General features: G+C 40.2%; 1 protein-coding gene across 9 annotated transcripts in view; it reads left to right on the top strand.

Moving 5' to 3' along the window:
* amer3 (APC membrane recruitment protein 3) overlaps positions 1 to 22,434 on the top strand; it is a 143,345-nt gene that overhangs the window by 17,815 nt on the left and 103,096 nt on the right. For 5 of the 9 annotated variants that reach the window (XM_087993764.1, XM_087993761.1, XM_087993768.1 and 2 more), the window contains exon 2: positions 12,413 to 15,603. In XM_087993764.1, coding sequence (XP_087849890.1) covers positions 12,436 to 15,603 — 3,168 coding nt within the window. In that variant the 5' untranslated portion in view covers positions 12,413 to 12,435. Of the gene's footprint in view, positions 1 to 10,955; positions 11,030 to 12,412; positions 15,604 to 22,434 lie in introns of all 9 variants that reach the window. The other 4 variants (XM_087993762.1, XM_087993763.1, XM_087993767.1 and 1 more) reach the window with 2 other exon arrangements.

The following is a 22,434-nucleotide window of genomic DNA, read 5'->3' as shown; positions in this document are numbered from 1 at the left end:
CTTCCTCTTTTGACTTAATTTATGATATACTTTTTAATCTAATTTATTGATTTGCAATAAAAGTAACCCTTTCATAAATCCGCAGATACCCAAAAACTTACCCAAGTAAGTAATGAAATGAACAGAAGAGATTTCTGAACAGCGGAATGACATGAATTCCTTTCATAATTAAGAGTTTACTTTACTTGGAATTACACATGTCTGCTGAAAGGAATGGCTGTATTTAGTATGGGATTAGTGGTGCTGGAAGAGCACAGCAGTTCAGGCAGGATCCGAGGAGCAGTAAAATCGACGTTTTGGGCAAAAGCCCTTTATTAGGAATACAGGCAGAGACCCTGAAGGATGGAGAGATAAGTGAGAGGAGGGTGGGGGTGGGGAGAAAGTAGCATAGAGTACAATAGGTGAGTGGGGGAGGGGATGAAGGTGCAAGGTCAGGGAGGAGGGTGGAGCGGATAGGTGGAAGAGAAGATAGGCAGGTAGGACAAGTCATGGGGACAGTGCTGAGCTGGAAGTTTGGAACTGGGGTGAGGTGAGGGAAGGGGAAATGAGGAAACTGTTGAAGTCCACATGGATGCCCTGGGGTTGAAGTGTTCCGAGGCGGAAGATGAGGCGTTCTTCCTCCAGGTGTTTGGTTGTGAGGGAGCAGCGGTGAAGGAGGCCCAGGACCTCCATGTCCTTGGTAGAGTGGGAGGGGGTGTTGAAATATTGGGCCACAGGGCGGTGTGGTTGATTGGTGTGGGTGTCCCGGAGATGTTCCCTAAAGCGCTCTGCGAGGAGGCGTCCAGTCTCCCCAATGTACAGGAGATTGCATCGGGAGCAACGGATACAATAAATGATATTGGTGGAAGTGCAGGTAAAACGTTGATGGATGTGGAAGGCTCCTTTAGGGCCTTGGATGGAGGTGAGGGAGGAGGTGTGGGTGCAGGTTTTGCAATTCCTGCGGTGGTAGGGGAAGGTGCCAGGATGGGAGGGTTGATTGTAGGGGGGCGTGGACCTGACCAGATAGTCATGGAGGGAACAGTCTTTGCGGAAGGTGGAAAGGGGTGGGGAGGGAAATATATCCCTGGTGGTGGGGTCTGTTTGGAGGTGGTGGAAATGTCGGCAGATGATTTGGTTTATGCGAAGGTTGGTAGGGTGGAAGGTGAGCACCAGGGGGGTTTTGTCCTTGTTATGGTTGGAGGGGTGGGGTCTGAGGGTGGACGTGTGGGATGTGGATGAGATGCGTTGGAGGGCATCTTTAACCGCGTGGGAAGGGAAATTGTGGTTTCTAAAGAAGGAGGCCATCTGGTGTGTTCTGTAGTGGAACTGGTCCTGCTGGGAGCAGATATGGTGGAGGCAGAGGAATTGGGAATATGGGATGGCATTTTTGCAGGATGTAGGGTGGGAAGAGGTGTAATCCAGGTAGCTGTGGGAGTCGGTAGGTTTGTAAACAATGTCGGTGTCAATTCGGTTGTCATTAATGGAGATGGAGAGGTCCAGAAAGGGGATGGAGGTGTCAGAGGTGGTCCAGGTAAATTTAAGGTCAGGGTGGAATGCGTTGGTGAAGTTGATGGATTGCTCAACCTCCTTGCGGGAGCATGAGGTGGCGCCAATGCAGTCATCAATGTAGCGGAGGAAGAGGTGGGGAGTGGTGCCGGTGTAATTACGGAAGATCGACTGTTCTACGTAGCCAACAAAGAGACAGGCATAGCTGGGGCCCATATGGGTGCCCATGGCTACCCCTTTGGTTTGGAGGAAGTGGGAGGATTGGAAGGAGAAATTGTTAAGGGTGAGAACCAGTTCGGCCAAACGAATGAGTGTGTCGGTGGAAGGGTACTGTTGGGGACGTCGGGAGAGGAAGAAACGGAGGGCTTGGAGGCCCTGGTCATGGTAGATGGAGGTGTAGAGGGTTGGACTATTCACGAGGTGATCTTTTACACAAAACCCAACCATAGAAAGCACTCCATTAATCATGGTTGCTAAAGAAGTTTATGATATTTATTGAAATTAAAGTCAAATTTATTGTAAAAACCTCTCCTCTAAAACAGGGAATCACCACTGTTTTTGCATCTTTGTTAATCCAGCTTGATTAACTGAATAGTGATTAATTGAATATTTACACAGGGTCTTGCTAAATGCTTCTTGAGTTTATATCTGAACACCCACAGAATACAGCTCTATATATACACAGTATTATATATAGATCAATATTATTAGAGATCAATCTCTCTGGACATTCATGTAATATTAAAGGGTTAAACTGCACTGTCTTTGGGTGGGGACGACAACTATGAAAGAATGCGGATGTAGCAGAATTAGTTGTTGGGACATCAGTATAAAGTTAACAGATTCAACAAATCTTGACAAAATAGCACAATAGTAAAAAACATTCATACCAGTATGACATAGACAGTGCAGAGAAACAGACAATATCTGGTCAGATTGAGTTAACTTTGGAGAAGTATGAAGTGATATACTTTTGGAGTGCTAATATGGAAAGCCAGTATACTGTGGCACATTTCATAAAATTCAGACAGACAGGGAACCCTCGTGCCATTTAAGGTGGCAGGCAAGCTCACAACATATAGAACATAGAACAATACAGCACAGAATAGGCCCACGATGTTGTGCCGAACATTTGTCCTATCTTAAACACCTATCCATGTACCTATCCGATTGCTGCTTAAAGGTCACCAATGATTCTGACTCTGCCACTCCCACAGGCAGCACATTCCATGCCCCCACCACTCTCTGGGTAAAGAACCTACCCCAGACATCCCCCCTATACCTTCCACCCTTCACCTTAAATTTATGTCCCCTTGTAACACTCTGTTGTACCCGGGGAAAAAGTCTCTGACTGTCTACTCTATCTATTCCCCTGATCATCTTATAAACCTCTATCAAGTCACCCCTCATCCTTCGCCGTTCCAATGAGAAAAGGCCTAGCACGCTCAACCTATCCTCGTACGACCTATTCTTCATTCCAGGCAACATCCTGGTAAATCTCTTCTGCACCCTCAAGGGCGGCACGGTGGCACAGTGGTTAGCACTGCTGCCTCACAGCGCCAGAGACCTAGGTTCAATTCCCGCGTCAGGCGACTGACTGTGTGGAGTTTGCACGTTCTCCCCATTTCTGCGTGGGTTTCGTCCGGGTGCTCCGGTTTCCTCCCACAGTCCAAAGATGTGCAGGTCAGGTGAATTGGCCATGCTAAATTGCCCGTAGTGTTAGGTAAGGGGTAAATGTAGGGGTATAGGTGGGTTACAATTCGGCGGGTCGGTGTGGACTTGTTGGGCCGAAGGGCCTGTTTCCACACTGTAATGTAATCTAATCTAATCTAAAAAAAAAGGTTCCACATCTTTCCTAAAATGAGGCGACCAGAACTGCACACATTACACCAAATGTGGCCTTACCAAGGTCCTATACAGCTACAACATCACCTCATGACTCTTGAATTCAATCCCTCTGCTAATGAACGCTAATACACCATAGGCCTCCTTACAAGCTCTATCCACCTGAGTGGCAACTTTCAAAGATCTGTGAACATAGACCACCAAGATCCCTCTGCTCTTCCACCTCACTAAGAACCCTACCGTTAACCCTGTATTCCGTATTCTTATTTGTCCTTCCAAAATGGACAACCTCACACTTGACAGGGTTGAACTCCATCTGCCACTCCTCAGCCCAGCTCTGCATCATATCTAAGTCCCTTTGCAGCCAACAATAGCCCTCTTCACTATCCACAACTCCACCAAACTTCGTATCATCTGCAAATTTACTAACTCACCCTTCAACTCCCTCTTCCAAGTCATGAATAAAAATTACAAACAGCAGAGGACCTAGAACTGATCCCTGCGGAACTCCATTTGTAACTATGCTCCAGGCTGAATATTTACCATCTACCACCACTCTCTGACTTTGACCGGTTAGTCAGTTCTCTATCCAACTGGCCAAATTCCCCTCTATCCCATGCCTCCTGACTTTCCGCATAAGCCTACCATGGGGAACTTTATCAAATGCCTTACTAAAATCCATGTACACTACATCCACTGCTCTACCCTCATCCACATGCTTGGTCACGTCCTCAAAGAATTCAATAAGACTTGTAAGGCAAGATCTAACTCTCACAAATCTGTGCTGGCTGTCCCTAATCAAGCAGTGTCTTTCCAGATACTCATTAATCCTATCCCTCAGTACCCTTTCCATTACTTTGCCTACCACTGAAGTAAGACTAACTGGCCTGTAATTCCCGGGGTTATCCTTATTCCTTTTTTTGAACAGGGGCACAACATTTGCCACTCTCCAGTCCCCTGGTACCACCCCCATTAACAGTGAAGACGAACAGATCATTGACAATGGTTCTGCAATTTCCTCTCTTGCTTCCCACTTAATCCTAGGATATATCCCTTCAAGCCTGGGGGACTTGTCTATCCTCAAGTTTTTCAAAATGTCCAACACATCTTCCTTCCTAACAAGTATCTCCTCTAGCTTACCAGTCCTTTTCATACTCTCCTCTTCAACATACGGTCCCTCTCATTTGTAAATACTGAAGAAAAGTACTCATTCAAGACCTCTCCTATCTCTTCCGACTCAATACACAGTCTCCCACTACTGTCCTTGATCGGACCTACCCTCGTTCTCGTCATTCTCATGTTTCTCACATACGCATAAAAGGCCTTGGGGTTATCCTTGATCCTACCCGCCAAAGATTTTTCATGCCCTCTCTTAGCTCTCCTAATCCCTTTCTTCAGCTCCCTCCTGGCTATCCTGTATCCCTCCAACGCTCTGTCTGAGCCTTGTTTCCTCAACCTTATGTAAGCCTCCTTCTTCCTCCTTATAAGACATTCAACCTCCCTCGTCAACCAAGGTTCCCTCACATGACCATCTCTTTCCTGCCTGACAGGTACATATATATCAAGGACACGTCATATCTGTTCCTTGAAAAAGTTCCACATTTCAACGACATCCTTCCCTGACAGCCTATGCTCCCAATTTAAGCTCCTCAGATCCTGTCTTGCAGCATCATATTTACCCTTCCCCCAATTGTAAAACCTGCCCTGTTGCACGCACCTATCTCTCTCCATAACCAAGGTGAAAGTCACAGAACTGTGGTCACCATCACCAAAATGCTCTCCCACTAACAAGCCCATAACTTGTCCCGGTTTGTTACCAAGTACCAAATCCAATATGGCCTCCCCTCTGGTCAGACAATCTGCATACTGAGTTAGAAAAGCTTCCTGGACACACTGCACAAACACCACCTCGTCCAATCTACTTGATCTAAAGAGCTTCCAATCAATATTTGGGAAGTTGAAATCGCCCATGACTACTACTCTGTGGCTTCTGCATCTTTCCAAAATCTGTTTCCCAAACTGTTTCTCCACATCTCTGCTGCTATTGGGGGGCCTACAGTAAACACCCAACAAGGTGACTGCTCCTTTCCTACTTCTGACTTTAGCCCATACTACCTCCAAAGGCAGATCCCCCTCGAACTGCCTTTCTGCAGCCGTTATACCATTTCTAATTAGCATCGCCACCCCCCGCTTTTTCTACCACTCCCCCTAATCTTACTGAAACATCTGTAACCAGGAACCTCCAACAACCATTCCTGTCCCTCTTCTATCCACGTTTCTGTGATAGCCACAACATCGTAGTCCCAAGTACTGATCCACGCCTTAAGTTCACCCACCTTATTTCTGATACTCCTTGCGTTGAAGTACACACACTTGAGCCCATCTCTGTGTCCGCAAGTATTCCCTGTCAGTGCTACCTTCTCCACAGCCTCCCTACATTTTTGGACATCCTGAAAAACAGCTAACCTACTTGCTGGACTACAAGTCCGGATCCCATCCCCCTGCCAAATTAGTTTAAACCCCCCCGAAGTTTCAGCAAGAGGCTAAAATACAGGGCTTCTTGAATTTATTCATAACTGAACATAGAGGTAAAGACTGGAGAGATATGAGCAAAAGGTATTGTGGATAATTCATGCATCACACATCTGGAAAGATGTAAATGCTTTTGAAATGATGTTTACCAGAATGTTGCCATGGTGGGTGGATAACCTGATTGATGTTTTCCGAATGGTGATGGAATAAATAGAGAAATATTGGGCTGCTTTTTCCAGGGAGTGGCAATTTCGTACAGATTGTCACTCTTCTCTCCTTTTATGAAAAGAGGGACCTTTCTATTTCTGAGAGGAGAATCTGATGAGGGCTCCCTCAGAAATGCAGAGCTGTACTTCCATTCTGACAATGCTCGTGTAGTGCAGCAATGCCACAGTGACATAAAGCATATCCCTTTCTCACAGCGGTCAGATGCAGTATCTGGACATTTAAAGAGCCTGACACTTTAACATCTGCGTCAAACAGTAAGTACATAAGTCAAGTGTGATATTCGAGTATTGGGAAGCTAGAGTGCCAGATGGGTAGGAGGGTAGGGTGCCAGGTAAGTAGTGTGGCAGGTCTACAAGAATGCCAGGAAAGCAGTATGCCATCTGGGTAGGGATTTGGGTGACTGAGGTAGGATACCTATTGTGTAAGCTGAGGCGGCTTTCAATTCAACATTCAGGATTTAATCTAGGTTTGAGAATAAAAAGCTAACATGACTCTTGACGAAAGGGTATCAGCAATAATGTGGCATTGATTCAAAACTGAGTGGTAAAGAAGACAAGAAATGAAAACTTGAACAGTTCTTAACTGGCAGATTATTTAACAGTTACAATTGTCAAGAGTGATAGAATAGGAATTTTCTAGACAGCAAATCATTGATAAATAAAAACCACAACAATTAGAGTGCTCAGATTTTGGGGAACAAGTAGTACGTGGCATAGATTTATGGCTAAAGTTATAGTCTTTATAAGTTCAGAATGATCTGATACATTTGCTCAAGATTATGAAGAGCTATGTACAAATAATGGTAAATTGTTTTCACAGATAAGCAGGGCGATAAAAACAGTATAAAATTTTAAAATAATTAATTTTAAGGAAGGCTTGAAAGAATGCTTATGCTATGAGTAATTAAAATATTGAACTCCTTGATAAAGTCTCAGTGAATCTGAGTCCAAAACATTTTGAAAGAAAGTTAGATATTTGTTTAAAAAAGAAAAATGTTAATGATTCAAGGGGCAAGCAAGATGGGGTGTTGGAGTTGGTGTCATATCCATGGAAACCAAAACCAACATTAATTTCATGATCAAATGATCTCCTTACATACTTTTATGTAATGTAATTCTAGGATTTCAAATTGTCTTTATATGAGGTAATCTAATCTGAAAAAAAACCCATGGTAATGCTATATTATACAGTAGATATTATACCAGATGCGACTAAAGAGTTGGTTATTGGTTATAAGCTGTAGTATTCGGTTTTTCACTTCATCTCCATCCCAGATTAAAATCAGATTCTGGTGAAACCTTTGTCTATCCCTTAGTTACGTTTAGCCTCAACTACTCCAATATTCTCCCAGTTGGCATCTCACCTTGCACCCTTCATAAGCTTGAGCTCATCCAAACGTTGCTGCCTATGCTATAAACATATCCAATTCTTTGCTCCACTGTTGATTGGCTATGCCTACAGTTACCTAAACTCCAAGCCATGGGATTGTCTCCCAAAGCCATTACACCTGTTCACCATTTCTCCTCCTCTTTAAAATAAACTGTTTTTACTAATCTTTTGGCCGTCTATACTTAATTCTTGCAAGTAGCTCAGTGTTAAATGTTGTTTGATAATCTTTTCTCCTTAGGCTATTTTAATATATTACTGGCAGTACAAAAATGCAAATTGTTCTTATTACTGCAGTTAATCAACTATATATTGCATAACAATTATTAAGAGAAGACAGTATGACATAGAAGCCAGAGTAGGCCATTTCACCCATTGAGTCTGCAAATGTGGTGCCACTGTTTAAGAAGGGTGGTAAGGACAAGTCAGGGAACTATAGACCGGTGAGCCTGACCTCGGTGGTGGGCAAGTTGGAGGGAATCCTGAGGGACAGGATGTACATGTATTTGGAAAGGCAAGGACTGATTTGGGATAGTCAACATGGCTTTGTGCGTGGGAAATCATGTCTCACAAACTTGATTGAGTTTTTTGATGAAGTAGCAAAGAAGATTGATGAGGGCAGAGCAGTAGATGTGATCTATATGGACTTCAGTAAGGCATTCGACAAGGTTCCCCATGGGAGACTGATTAGCAAGGTTAGATCTCATGGAATACAGGGAGAACTAGCCATTTGGATATAGAACTGGCTCAAAGGTAAAAGACAGACGGTGGTGGTGGAGGGTTATTTTTCAGACTGGAGGCCTGTGACCAGCGGAGTGCCACAAGGCCGATCCTACTTTTTGTCATTTACATAAATGATTTGGATGCGAGCATAAGAGGTACAGTAAGTAAGTTTGCAGATGACACCAAAATTGGAGGTGTAGAGGACATCGAAGAGGGTTACGTCAGATTAAAACAGGATCTTGACCAGCTGGGCCAATGGGCTGAGAAGTGACAGATGGCGTTTAATTCAGCGAAATGCAAGGTGCTGCATTTTGGGAAAGCAAATCTTAGCAGGACTTATACATTTAATGGTAAGGTCCTAGGGAGTGTTGCTGAACAAAGAGACCTTGGAGTGCAGGTTCATAGCTCCTTGAAAGTGGAGTCGCAGGTAGATATGATAGTGAAGAATGCTTTCCTTTATTGGTCAGAGTATTAAGTACAGGAGTTGGGAGGTCCTATTGCAGCTGTACAGGACATTGGTTAGACCACTGTTGGAATATTGCGTGCAATTCTGGTCTCCTTCCTATCGGAAAGATGTTGTGAAACTTGAAAGGGTTCAGAAAAGATTTACAAGGATGTTGCCAGGGTTGGAGGATCTGAACTACAGCGCGAGGCTGAACAGGCTGGGGCTGTTTTCCCTGGAGCGTCGGAGGCTGAGGGGTGACCTTATAGAGGTTTACAAAATTATGAGGAGGGCATGGATAGGATAAATAGGCAAAGTCTTTTCCCTGGGGTCGGGGAATCCAGAACTAGAGGGTGAGAAGGGAAAGATATAAAAGAGACCTAAGGGGCAACTTTTTCACGAAGAGGGTGGTACGTGTATGGAATGAGCTGCCAGAGAATGTGGTGGAGACTGGTACAATTGCAACATTTAAGAGACATTTGGATGGGTATATGAATAGGAACGGTTTGGAGGGATATGGGACGGGTGCTGGCAGGTGGGACTAGATTGGGTTGGGATTTCTGGTCGGTATGAACAGGTTAGACCGAAGGGTCTGTTTCCGTGCTGTACATCTCTATGATTCTATGAGTCTGCTGTGTCATTCAATCTAATAACCCTTAATTCCACTTTCCTGCCTTTTCATTATAATCCTTGATTCCCGTATTGATGAAAAATGTGTCTGTCTCAGCCATGAATATACTTAATCAGTCAGCCCTTACAGCTCTCTGTGTTAAAAAAGTTCCACAGATTTACTACTTTTTGAGAGAAGAAATGATTCCTCATCTCTGTCTGAACTGGAAGACATCATGCGCTGAAATTAAGTCCTCTGGTTCAAACTCTCCCACAAGGGGAGACGTCACTGCACCTATCCTGTCATGTCCCCCCTTAGAATCTTGTGTGTTAGAACATAGAACATAGAAGAATACAGCGCAGTACAGGGCCTTCGGCCCTCGATGTTGCGCCGATCCAGGCCCACCTAACCTACACTAGACCACTATCCTCCATATGCCTATCCAATGCCCGCTTAAATGCCCATAATGAGGGAGAGTCCACCACTGCTACTGGCAGGGCATTCCATGAACTCACGACTCGCTGAGTAAAGAACCTACCCCTAACATCTGTCCTATACCTACCCCCCTTTAATTTAAAGCTATGCCCCCTTGTAATAGCTGACTCCATACGTGGAAAAAGATTCTCACTGTTGACCCTATCTAAACCCCTAATCATCTTGTACTAAACCCCTAATCATCTTGTACTAAACCCCTAATCATCTTGTATTTTAATAACATTACCTCTCATTCTTCTAAACTCCAATGAGTTCAAACCTACTCAGCCTCTTCTCACAAGATAATCCCTCCATAATGAGATAATCCAAATGAATCTTCTCTGTACTGCTTCCAATTTCAATGCATATTTCCTTAGATAAGAGTACCAAAACTGTTCACACTATTTGAGGTGTGGTTTAATCAGTGTCTTGTACAGTTTTAGCAAGAAATTACTATTTTCTTTCTCAGTCGCCTTTGAAATAAACACCAATATTCCATTTGCATTGCCCATTACCCTTTGAACTTGGATGCTAGCTTTTTGATGATTTATGCATGGGAACTCCCAAATCCATGGGTGCTGTAGATTTCTGCAGTTTTTTATTCCATTTAAATAAAATTCAGTTAATCTATTCTCCTGTCAATGTGCATAACCTCACATTTTCCCACATTATATTCCATCTATTAAGTTCTTGCCCACTCACTTAATTTGTCTATATCTCTTTGTAGAATCGTTATATCATCCTCATCACTTGCTTTCCCACCTATATTTGTGTCATCTGCAACCTTGGCTATACAGTACTCACTTTCCTCATCCAAGTCAGTAAAATATATTGTAAACAATAGTGGTTCTGGCACTCATCCCTGTGGTTCACCACTAGTTATAAGTTACCATCCTGAAAATGACCCCTTTACCCTCTCTTCTATTAATTAGCATATTCTTTGTCTATGCTGATATACCAACTCCAACATTATGGGTTCTTATCTTATTAAGCAGCCTATTGTTTGGTACCCTATCAAACACCTTCTACAAATACAAATATATTATATCTACGTTCCTTCTTATCTATCCTACTTGTTGCTTTCTCAAGTAATTCTAACAAACTTATTAAGAATGATGTATTTTTAAATTCTCTGCTAATCCTTTATACTAGACTTTCTCAATGACAGATAGTAAGCTAACTGGCTTAAATTTAGCACCTGATTTTTGTCTCTTCCCCTTTTTCAATAAGGCTTGTCACACTGGCAGTTCTTCAGTCCTCCAATACTTTTCCATGACATGAGGATTCTGGGAAGAAAATTGCCAGTAAGTTCACTATCTTGGTAGCTATTCTTTTAATATGCTAGGATACGTTGTATCAGCTTCAGGCAACATCAGCTCATATCCCTACTACTTTTCCTTTAGTGATAGTTATATATTATTTCCTCTCCTCTTTCTGTCCTTATTGGTTTTAGTATTTTTGGAATGTTATTATTGTCTTCTACCACGAAGACTGATACAAAGTCTGTATTCAATCCCATTTCCATTCCTGTCTCCCCATTATTATTTCCTCAACTCATTCCTTAGGAGACCTATGTTCATTTTGGCCTTTCTCTTCCTTATCATATAGTTAAAGAACTCTTGCTGTCCATCTTGATACTTTTTGCAAGTTTACCTTCAATATTTATTTTCATTTTTAGTAATTGTTTAGTCATGTTTTCTTGTCTTTTAAAAAATTTCTTAACCCTCTGTTTTCCCACTAATCTTTAACATAATGTCTGTTTATCTTTCAATGAATGTTCTCCTTAACTTCCCTTGTTAACTGCAATTGGCTCATCCCCTAGAACCATAGAATCTGCCTTTCAATCTGAGATATTTTATTATTGTGAGACATAAACATTATTTTAAATGTTTGATTTTTGAAAAAAGTTGTTGTGCTTGGTATCTCATTCAGCTTCTTGCCTCTAATCCTCCAAGTTCCTCATCCTAAAATACATGCCCAATGACCTTCTAATAGAAGGAAATGACTGCACGTGCTGGAAGACTGTAAGAAATCCAGAAAATGTATAAGAAAAGCAGAAGGTCAGGCAACATTTATGAAGAGAGGAACAGAATTCACTTTCGAGCCTTCAAGAATCATATCAGAATCGAAACATTAAAACTGCTATCTAAATTTTTTATGGAATCACTTACCACCAACCTTTCAGGTAGAGGGCTACATATCTCAACAATTCTCTCAGTGAAAAAAAAATTCTTGTCATGTCCATTTTAGAACCTTTGCCAAAGATTTGCCAAAGTCTTGACCTTTGGTTATAACCTATGAGATAGAGGGAATAACGGCCTGGATCTTACATGACCAACCTAGGTGTGAGTTGTACAAGGGGTCTCTGCAGAATCCCCATCATAGGGGACGGCAACTGAATCTCTGAGAAACTGGAGATTTGGCTCGGTAATTCCTCTATGCTCTCCTTGGCCTGCTCTTCACCTGATCTGCCTTCTCTCCATCATTTGATCCAACCTTCCATGTCCCACGCTGCACCTGACCCTTTCTTCTTCTCCCAATACTAGATATACTCATGGCTCTATTCCTCATCTTGCTAATTGTATAAACAAATTGTCAAATACACATTTGCTTAATCAAGAATGAAGATGATCACACATATGAAAAAGTGAGTTTGAATCGCGTGAATAACACATTTCTCTTTTTAGCAGAACATTTGTGACCTGTGGCAATGGATGCAAGAAGATCAAGAAATTTTCGGAAATACAGCCTGCAACAGGCTGTCAAAAATGCAGAGACCTTCATTGATATCGACTTTGAGCGAAGATCACTCAATAAATATTCAGTTATGACTGGAGGCAGCTGCAAGGATGAAAAAGTGAAGAAACTATTCTTAAAATCAGGGCAAGCTCGCAGTGTTACTAGCACCTCTGTACAAAGAGATAAAGAAGGAGACCAACAAGGATTTTGGAATCTGCAGAGGTCTGTACGAAAAAGCAAAACACATGACTGCGTTCTATCTATGGCACAAGATACAGAATATAGTCAATTGGATAAATCCCAAGATAATAAGATAATAACATGTCTTGATAAAAATAAAGATAGAATTATTAACAGCATAAATTTCTCTGAAATGGCAATGAACTCTGAGCCTTTTGTTTTGAATAGGCTGCGAGAAAGAAGGGTCTCATCCCAATCTAACCATTCAAGACTTGAGCTTCCAAGTCCTTCCACTCAATCATTACCATCAATTGCAAATTGTATTACAAATAGGCGGCTTTCACTGAGAAAACCCAAAAGGGGCTTAAGGGGTTTATTTACCATGAGGAGAAATAGGCAGGAGAAAGTACCCTCCATAGGAACCAAGGTCCATAAACCAGACTCTAAATTATTTGGTGGTAGAATGACATTAAGACCTCATAAAGGGATATACAAAAGTTCAAAGATTTTAACTCATGCTGGTGATTCTTTAGCACAGTACTTTACTGATAGTGACCCACCCTCAGATTCATCTCATGAATGTAGCAGCACACTCTGTGAAGATGTTGCTTCTTTAAAGAGCTTCGATTCCCTCACTGGCTGTGGTGAGATCTTTGCTGATGAAGAAAATGCTGACCAACTGGAGACTGGTCACAGCTATAAACGTGCAACCGAAAGGTGTGAAGATAAACAGACACCCTCCAATGGATCTTTCCAAGGTGGAGGGGAACAGCTTGCATCACCAGGACAGACAGATGGCCTAGAACTAAATGGGTTTTGGAAAAATATGGAAAACTCTGACGCAGCACCTCAAAACATTCAGGAGCCAACCACAAATAAAGGAGGTGCAGACTCTACAGCACTTAAGACTGGGGATGAACAGTTAACACTTTCACCTTTAGAATTTCAAAAAATCACAGAGAAAGAAGAGGTTGAGGAGTCTGAGAAGAACTTAGATGCCTCTGCGGATCTGGGAACACCACAGAGTGACCATCAGGAATCAACATCAACCAGTGATGAGGGATACTATGATTCATTTTCTCCAGGGCAAGAAGAGGATGAGAACAAAAGTGCACAAAGCCCATGTGTGAACCGACAATTTCCCAGAGACAGTTACAGTGGGGATGCCCTCTATGAACTATTTTCTGACCCTGAAGAACCCAGCATAAGTCCTATCTTAGATGAAGATGTGTCCACATTACAACATGCTCTGGCTCAACCCCAAACTCCTTTGTCCATGTACAGTTTTTATGTGGGAGCTGAAGAAAACATGGCTCCATCTCCTACTGTGGATGTCAACAGCCATGAATTCTTCCAGGGCAGTTGGAAAGGTAAAGAATGCTTGCTGAAGCTTTGTGATACTGAACTTTCATTGGCAATGGGCCTTGTAAACTGGCTTAGGCAAAAGACAGAAACAAATGTTTTTGGCATCAATGTTCAAAATAAGATTGAAAGTCATGGGCTATCAAGGACTGACAGAACCAGTTCAGCAAACATGTCAGTTGGTCATTCAGTTTCCTGCACTGATACAGAGAGAGCAATGGAAGGAAATAGCACCAGCGATCTGAGCAAGATCTCAGCAATGAGACAGAATGGAACAAGCGAACCCAAAATAAATCTTGATGATCAAACAGGTATTTGTCCATTTGTTAAATCAACTAATGACGATGTTTCCTCAGCAACAAATTTGATGTCACAGTATGGTGATCCTATGCTCTTACAGAGTAATCGTAACACTGCAGGTAAAGTTGCTCCAGTTACTTTGCTAAAAAAGCAGGCATTATTGACAACACAACCACACAGGGAGCTAAACAGCATGACAGTTTCAACAGGAGAGACTAAAATAGCATCAAAATCGCTGATAGTAGTGGAAGTGAATAAAAACAGTCTTTGCCCAAGCTGTAGGAAATCAGTGGATTCCAATCTTGCTGAGGTAATTCTGTGTTCTTCCTGTTTTGCTTTGGTCAGCACCCATAACACCTCTGAACATTTGGGCAAATGGAGTAAAAAAGATTGTCAGTTAGGACCAAAGAAAGATTATCAGAGTAATTTCAACAATTCAAGGCCACTAGAAGCAGATGTTTATGTGTCTCAGCTGCTGGAAGATTGTGTAAATCATATGGCATCCTTGAAGATGAACAGCCGAGATGCTGGTCAGTTCTGTAATGAGGCTGCCATGGAAGACTGTCCATTGCTTCTTGCATTGCAAGTTGGTCAACAGAATGAACAAGACAAAAATGTTAGATTCACAGGTACTAAATTTACTGACCGAAGAGGTAAGGAAACAAATGATGTTCGAAGTAATTCTGCACAGGATATCAATAAGAAGATAAAAGAAGAAATTTCTATTCTAAACTCTGATCTTATTGGAATGGAATCATCTTGTAAAATTAGGAACATATTACCCTCTATCACAGGTAGTCAATCTTGGTCTATGAATGGTGAACCTAAAGAGAAACCAGTGTCAAGTAAAACAAGGCAATGCAATAATGCTGCAGTTTCAGAAAAAGAAAGCACATGGACCCTATGTCTGGATGAACGCAATCACTCTGATGAACTGCAACATGAAATCATCCCTTGTGGAACAACTGCACTTACGTGTCCCAAAAGGAATCATTGTAATACCAGTCTAAGTGAAAATGCATATGCACCTTCTCAACATTCCTATCTGCCTCTCTCCAAGTCTGTCTGCTCAGGTCTGCAAAACTATGGCCATCAAGTAGAAAACTCCAAAAGTTGTAAGAAGTCCCTTTCACATCAAGGAGATCTTTGCTTTGCCTCATTTTCCAGCTCACCTTCCCTTCCTTCACCTTCTGGAAAGAAGCTACTCGTATTGCAGACTAAATGCGGATTCATACCAGTTAAAGAGAACTGTAATCACAAGGAAGAGGAGAAAAGCCCTGAGAAAGGAAAAATATCAGTAAGTAATAAAACATTCACTTGAAATGACTGTTGTTTCAAAAGTTGCTGTCATTTTGAAATTAAGAAATTTGGAATGAGAACAAATACTAAAGAAAGAAGCAAGCTGGATGAGGGCCAGAATGAATGTGTAAATAGTTTGAACCAAAATCCTGCAGAATTTATGTCACCATTACACTTAAATAAATTTAAAAATAATACTAAGTTTGCTCAACATAATTAAAGCTACAGTGAGCTTGTTTTGACTTAGCAATTTGAGTTTCTCCGTGTCAGAATCACAAAGAAATCCTTTTCTTTCTGAATTAATTAATTATCACTAAGATTTGATTTGTCACTTCTAAATTTCTGCATTGAAGCGGTGAATTTCATATTGATTCTTTGCCCTGTGCCGAACAGAAATTAGCAAAGAAATTATTGCAGGTTGTGGGAGGAAATTTAAAAATATTGTTTATATGTATTGTATACATTTTTGGGATGGTTATGAAGACATAAAACATAGGAGCCAGAGGAAGTCATCAAAAGATCATGGCTTATCTTCTACCTGCTGATTGTGTTCCCATTTCCATTTCCCTTAATTCCCTTAAAGTACCCAAAAATCAATTAACCTCTGAGCTGAGCACCAAGAACTCTGTGTGAGTATAGAACTCTAAACATTTGCAGCGTTTAGAATGAAGAATTTTCTCCTCATCTCAGTTCCAAACAGACAATCCCTTATTCAGAGATTGTGATACTCAATAAGGGAAAATCACCTCTTGTTTTCAGCAAAGATTTCAGTAAGATTTATAAACATTTTGCTACCTTCATTGCTTAATTAATCCAACAATAACTGGAGACTGAGTACAGGTTTTACAATCATTTTATTCAAGTGACACAAAAAGAGATTCATCTCAGTTTTAAAAAAGGAAACATAACTCTGAAGACTACAGAAAAGTTGAGCATCTTTATACTGCAAACATCTCATTATCCAGATTCAAATCCTTCGTACAAACAAAACAACAAAGATGTGTCCATTCTAGATCATAGCTTGATATGATGGGAAGTAATTAATTTTGCCCTAGATGTTGTTGTCTCTTTCCTTACCAATGTTATCTTGCTGTCCTGCCTGTCTCTTTCTCGAAGGTCTTGTCAGAATTTTTCTTATTAGCATTATTTTCAATTTACACAGAAATCCTGCTGACACTCTAGGAAGCATAAGGCTCATTCAATACAAGGTTGAAAGCTTCCCATGCTTTTAGCATGGGAGTATCCATTTAAAATCACAGTCCAAAATCTACATTTAAGCTTATAATCATCCCTTTTGTTCCATGGCCAAAGCTCAAAGTGGCCAATAATGTTGTTTTGTCCTTTTCTCTTATGCTCCACCACCCATCATTGCTGGGCAGTGGGTTTGTAAAGGCAACTGGTCAAATCATCTGTGGAATAATGAGAGGTGATCTAATTGAAACATAGTGGATTACTCAAAGCTTTGATAGGGTAAATGCTGAGACAATGTTTCCTTTCATGGCTGAGTCTAGGACCAGAGGGCATAGTCTCAGAATATAGTGATGCCAATTAAAGATTGATATGTGGTGAAATTTCTTTTCTCAGAAGGTTGAGAGTCTTTGAAACTGTGAGCTGTGGAGGTAGAGTCCTTGTGTATATTTAAGGCTGAGATAGACAAACCATTGATCATGAGGGGAATTACGAGTTATCCGGCAATGATAGGTAAGTGGACGTGAGGAATGTCAAATTCCTCAATTCCAGTTTCTCCCACCAGGTGGGAGAGTTTAAATGCTCAGTGTCATCCATTAAGGCTCAGGCTTGTTGCCAGAGTATATAATATGTCTATGTGCGGTCTAATCATGCTCCTATACAATTGCTTCAAAAAGTCATGACTCCTGTACTCAATGTTCTTGCAATAAAGGTCACCATTCCATTAGCCTTCTGAATAGCTTGCTGCACCATCACGTTATGCTTCAGAGAGTTATTGACAAGGATACTCAAATCCCTTACACAGCTACGCTTTCCAACTTCTCACCATTTAAAAATACCCTACACATTATTTCTGCATAACCCCACATTTTTCCACAATATGTTCTATTGCAATGTTCTTGCAATCACTAAATCTGCCCAAATTCTTCCAAAAATGTTTTACAGCCTCCTCACAACACACTTTGTACCATGTGCCAATGGGCTGGCCAGCTCTCCTTTGTTTTACGTGCCCACACCCACCTTAAAATATGAAATAATGACCTTAGATTCATAACAATTTGATAAATTATTGAAAATGCCCATCTTTTAAAATTTGACTTGTCCTTTATGTGGCTCTTAATAGCTATTTTGTCCATAAATCTACATAGAATTACTTATTTTCTATTTACATTATAATCACCAAATTGAAAACTAAATTAAGAATGTTCAACAAGGTTACATATTCATTTTTCAAATAAAGAATGAAGTAGTTAAAAACTAATGGTGCATTTTCGAGTAAGTTTCTGCTCCCAATTAGGAATGTAATCATTTATGTTTCCTATCATATCTTTAGATTAGGCCCTTTATCTGAACTTTGTTTTACTTTATTCATTTTATCAGAAAGTCCCTGTTTGTTCGATATTGAAATATTTAAGTATAAAATTTCTACACAAATATGTATTATCAATTGGATGATAAATTTTCAATGAGCCAAACACGGAGTAGGATATGTTGGTGATGAGAAAGTCGGGGGTGTTTAGCACTGCCTTTGGCAATCATCATTTGGTCAGTGCATTGCTGTTCGATAAGGAAGAAAACATAGCTCTACAAATTTCTACACCAATGACAGAAAGCACATATATGCCAGGGACTTTGATTTACAATGAGTCCAAGAATATAAACAGAAAAAATTCTTAGCTGAAAATATATGGTTAGATAAATAGTAATAAGGTTAGAATAGATCTGTTTTATCCAGAAATATTTTATTCCTTATGCTACCAGTTGTAACCACCAATTATTATTACTGCAATATTTAGATTTTTAAAATTCTAATCAATGATTCAAGTTCTGTGAAAGGGTCACTCGACCTGAAATGTTAACTATGATTTCTCTCCACAGATGCTGCCAGACCTACTGAGCTTTTCCAGCAATTTCTGTTTTTGTTTCTGATTAACAGTATCCGCAGTGCTTTTGGGTTTTATTCAAGATATTGTTTCATTTCTCATAATTAAAGTAATGATGGACACATTTTGTGGTGTGAGTGATACTGCTTAAAGCTACAAAAAACAATTGGGAAGGGAAGTGATATGTTTTCTTTGGCAAAGGTACTCACAGAAGAATCTTGCTACAAATGTATTGGCCTGTGCTGAGACCAAGAATGGAAATATAAAGTTTTGATCTCCATATCTAAAGAAGCATATATTTGCCTTAGAGTTGGAACAGTGAGGTCTCAAAGAATATGAGGTGATCTCAATGAAAGAGACAAAATTCTGAAAGAATTGCCAAGGTAGATGCTGGAAGGACATTTCTCCGAACTGGGGAATTTAGAAAAATGGACAGTCTTAGCATAATGGGTCATTCATTTAAGACTGAGATGAGAAAAGGTTGTCTTTCCTAAGGTTTCCCAAGGCTTGTGGATGTCCCATTATTGAAGGCATGGATTAATAGATTTATCATCTCTTGGGGAATGAAGGGATTAAGGAAGTGGGAGGATGAATGAGGATCAGGCAAAAAAATCAGCCATGACCATGTTGCAACATAGAAACTTAGAAAATAGGAACTAGAGTAGGTGATTCAGCCCTTCTAGCTTACTGTGCTACTCAGTATGATCATAGCTGATCATCCAACTCAGAACTCTGTTCCTGCTTTCACCTCATACTCTTTGCGCCCTTTCGTTCTTAGAACGCGAACTAACACCTTCTTGAAAACATTCAATGTTTTGTTCTCAACCACTTTCTGTGTCAGTGTAGGTTTATGAGACCATAAGGCGTATGACTACTCCTACTTATTATGTTCTCATGTTCTAATCTTTGAAGTGCCAACACTCATCCAAATGAATAGGAACACACAGGATATATTCAAAGGAAAGGAAATTACTCAAGACTTAAAATGGTTAATTTTTATGAGAGCAAGATATTACCTAAAGCAATCAGTCCAGGATTTTCCAATAGCTGTTTACATAATATATCTGATGGTACAGAAAGCAGCCCCACAATCAATGTGATTCTTTGTGCTTTAAGTAACCATTCAGTTTATTGTATTCTTTTATTTAATAAGGGCATCACTGGCAATGCTAATAGTTGTGGTCCATCTCGAATTGAACTTGTATTGAATGGATTGCTGGACATTTCAGTCAATCATATTTCTGTGGATTTGGAATCATATCTAGTCCAGACCAGATAAGAATTACAGATTTAATTTCTCGATGGAACGAACTATTTCATGATCAAATTTACTGCAACTAACTTCACATTTCACATTTAAAATTGAATTCAAACTGACCAACTGCCATGATGGATTTGAACCCATGCTCCCAGAACCATATCTGGGCCTTTGGATTACTAATTCATTGACATTACTACTACAAAACTGTCTCTCCCCTGCTGTCTATCCATTTCTGCTTTCAAATGTATATGGTTCAGGCCAATGACCAACACGAAAGTGAAAACTAGCAATGCAATATCTTTCACTTGGTAGTACATTGGTAGGAAATTTGGTAGTACAGAACTTAAATATTGGTAAGAGGAGCCAATTTTTGCAGTGAACCCAACTAGGATGAAAGGAACAGAACTGGAGAAAGGGATACTAATTCCTACAACATGTAAAGAAGATGCTGATTGGTTGAATCAAGTTTAAGATGGAGATTCAGCAAGAACAATTATTATCAAACTTAGTGCTCAGACCAAGCAGGTAGATTCTAATTGGACACAGTAATGCATGGGAATGCAACAAAGATTAGCAGTCTCTATGACCCCTTTTTCTCATGAAAATGTGCAATGTATGTACAAGTTTCTTTTGCCTACATAATTACATAGCATGCATGTAGTTTTTAGCATGTGCAAATGCATCACATTGCAAGCTGATTCATGATTGCTAATGATGGCCCAAGTAATCAGCAACTCTTCTCATACTGTAGAAATTGTTGACCTATATTTCAATTCTAGTGTTTTATGAGAACCAAATCTGAGAGTTTTGTTTAGATATACTGCTTATCTCCTTATCAACTTTATCTAAAGTTGGCTGGGAGGTGGTCATGGTGACTGCAATTTGTGTGACATTGAACCTGTTGTACATAGTAGTACTCTTAGACGTGTAGCATGTAAAGAATGTGATAGAAGTACGTGTGGAGTTTGCTATGCTTCAGTGCCCCAGCTGTCATCTGCTATGTGCCAGACATCATGATTGTTATTGTGGCATAAATACATGTGACACCATTAACTAGGGAATGAAGATACAATATTGGGAAAGTCTGCTTATTTCTCACAGCTATTCAGAATCATGTGCCAACAGAATTTTGAAATGGTGGTGACTTGGGGAAGTATGGATGAGTGGTGCCATCTTAGCAAGCATTACACTTTGTGCACAATTGTTACAAGTAAATTAACATGCTTTGCAAACTTTCTGAGGAACAGTTCTTCTCTCAGCTGTAATAACCTGCAGAAGACAATCAATGCCCAGAAACTGTACCAGCAAGGTGGCAATAAAATCAGGGCAACGGGAGCAGAGAGAAAATAAATGATGGACTGGATTGGAGAAGAAGGAAGTAACTCATAACTTATTATTATGCATTGTTTAGGGTGGGGAATTGTTAGAACAAGAGACATTAACCTTCTCATTCAAGGTCTGGTGGTAATTAGTTTCTTCTTTTACACATACTATGACATTTGATATCTGATACAATACCAAAGCTTCCAATAATAAATTAGTAAAATATCCATGCTACCTGCCTTAAATTTTAGATAATTAAGTTTAACTCCATTCACTTTTTTGGTATATATTTCATCTGAAATCAGTGCTTCTGGAATCCCTCCATTTTCTCATGGCTTTAATTCACTACTTTTAGTCACCTACTAAAATCCGTACTGACGGCAAGACTCTAATATGCAACCTTTTACTTATTTTTGAACAGAAATATGTAGTGGCATTTTGCAGATTTTTGATGAGGTTATATTAGGTTAAACATCTTGTACAATTCTTGTGTATATACATGTGAGTGAGAAATTAACAAAACTCACTAAGTCTATGTTACATTTACAGATGCTTACTGATGAACTAGTGCTGAATATTCCTTCTGTTTAAAGTAATATACAATCACAAGCTGTAGTTGTGTTATTTGAAACATATAGAAATATGGTTACAGACAAGTGGACTGACAAGTAATACTGGATTGCATTTGATATTTGATTAAAATATTGATTATAAGTCAAATCATACGTGTATGGAAAAATGTCTGATATTTAACATATATGCTGAAAAAGCAGTTTGTCTGACTGATATAACATTTACAATTGAAAGCACAAATTTAAGGCAGCAATGAATTTGACATATTCTAATCTGCATTAATCTTCATTCAAATCAAGAGACAATATGTCTTAAATTAGCCTCTTATCTGAACAGTGGAAGTAGACTAAAACACCCTTGAAAATGTAAGGTACTGCACAATTTCTCAGAGATGTAAGAAAATGGGAACTTAGAACTTGAGTGGGCAAAATGAAATAGGAGAAAGTGAGGACTGCAGATGCTGGAGATCAGAGCTTAAAAATGTGTTGCTGGAAAAGCGCAGGTCAGGCAGCATCCAAGGAGCAGGAGAATCGACGTTTCGGGCATAAGCCCTTCAATGAAAGTTTATTGCAAGAGCAGAGGGTGAGAAAAGATTTTAGAT

The sequence above is a fragment of the Chiloscyllium plagiosum genome, unplaced genomic scaffold (assembly GCF_037043375.1).
Source record: "Chiloscyllium plagiosum isolate Xiang-an unplaced genomic scaffold, Cpla_swu_hap1 HiC_scaffold_13, whole genome shotgun sequence".
Taxonomy (NCBI): Eukaryota; Metazoa; Chordata; class Chondrichthyes; order Orectolobiformes; family Hemiscylliidae; genus Chiloscyllium; species Chiloscyllium plagiosum.
The sequence above is the reverse complement of the archived record's forward strand: the minus strand, read 5'-3'. Positions and strand labels throughout refer to the sequence as shown.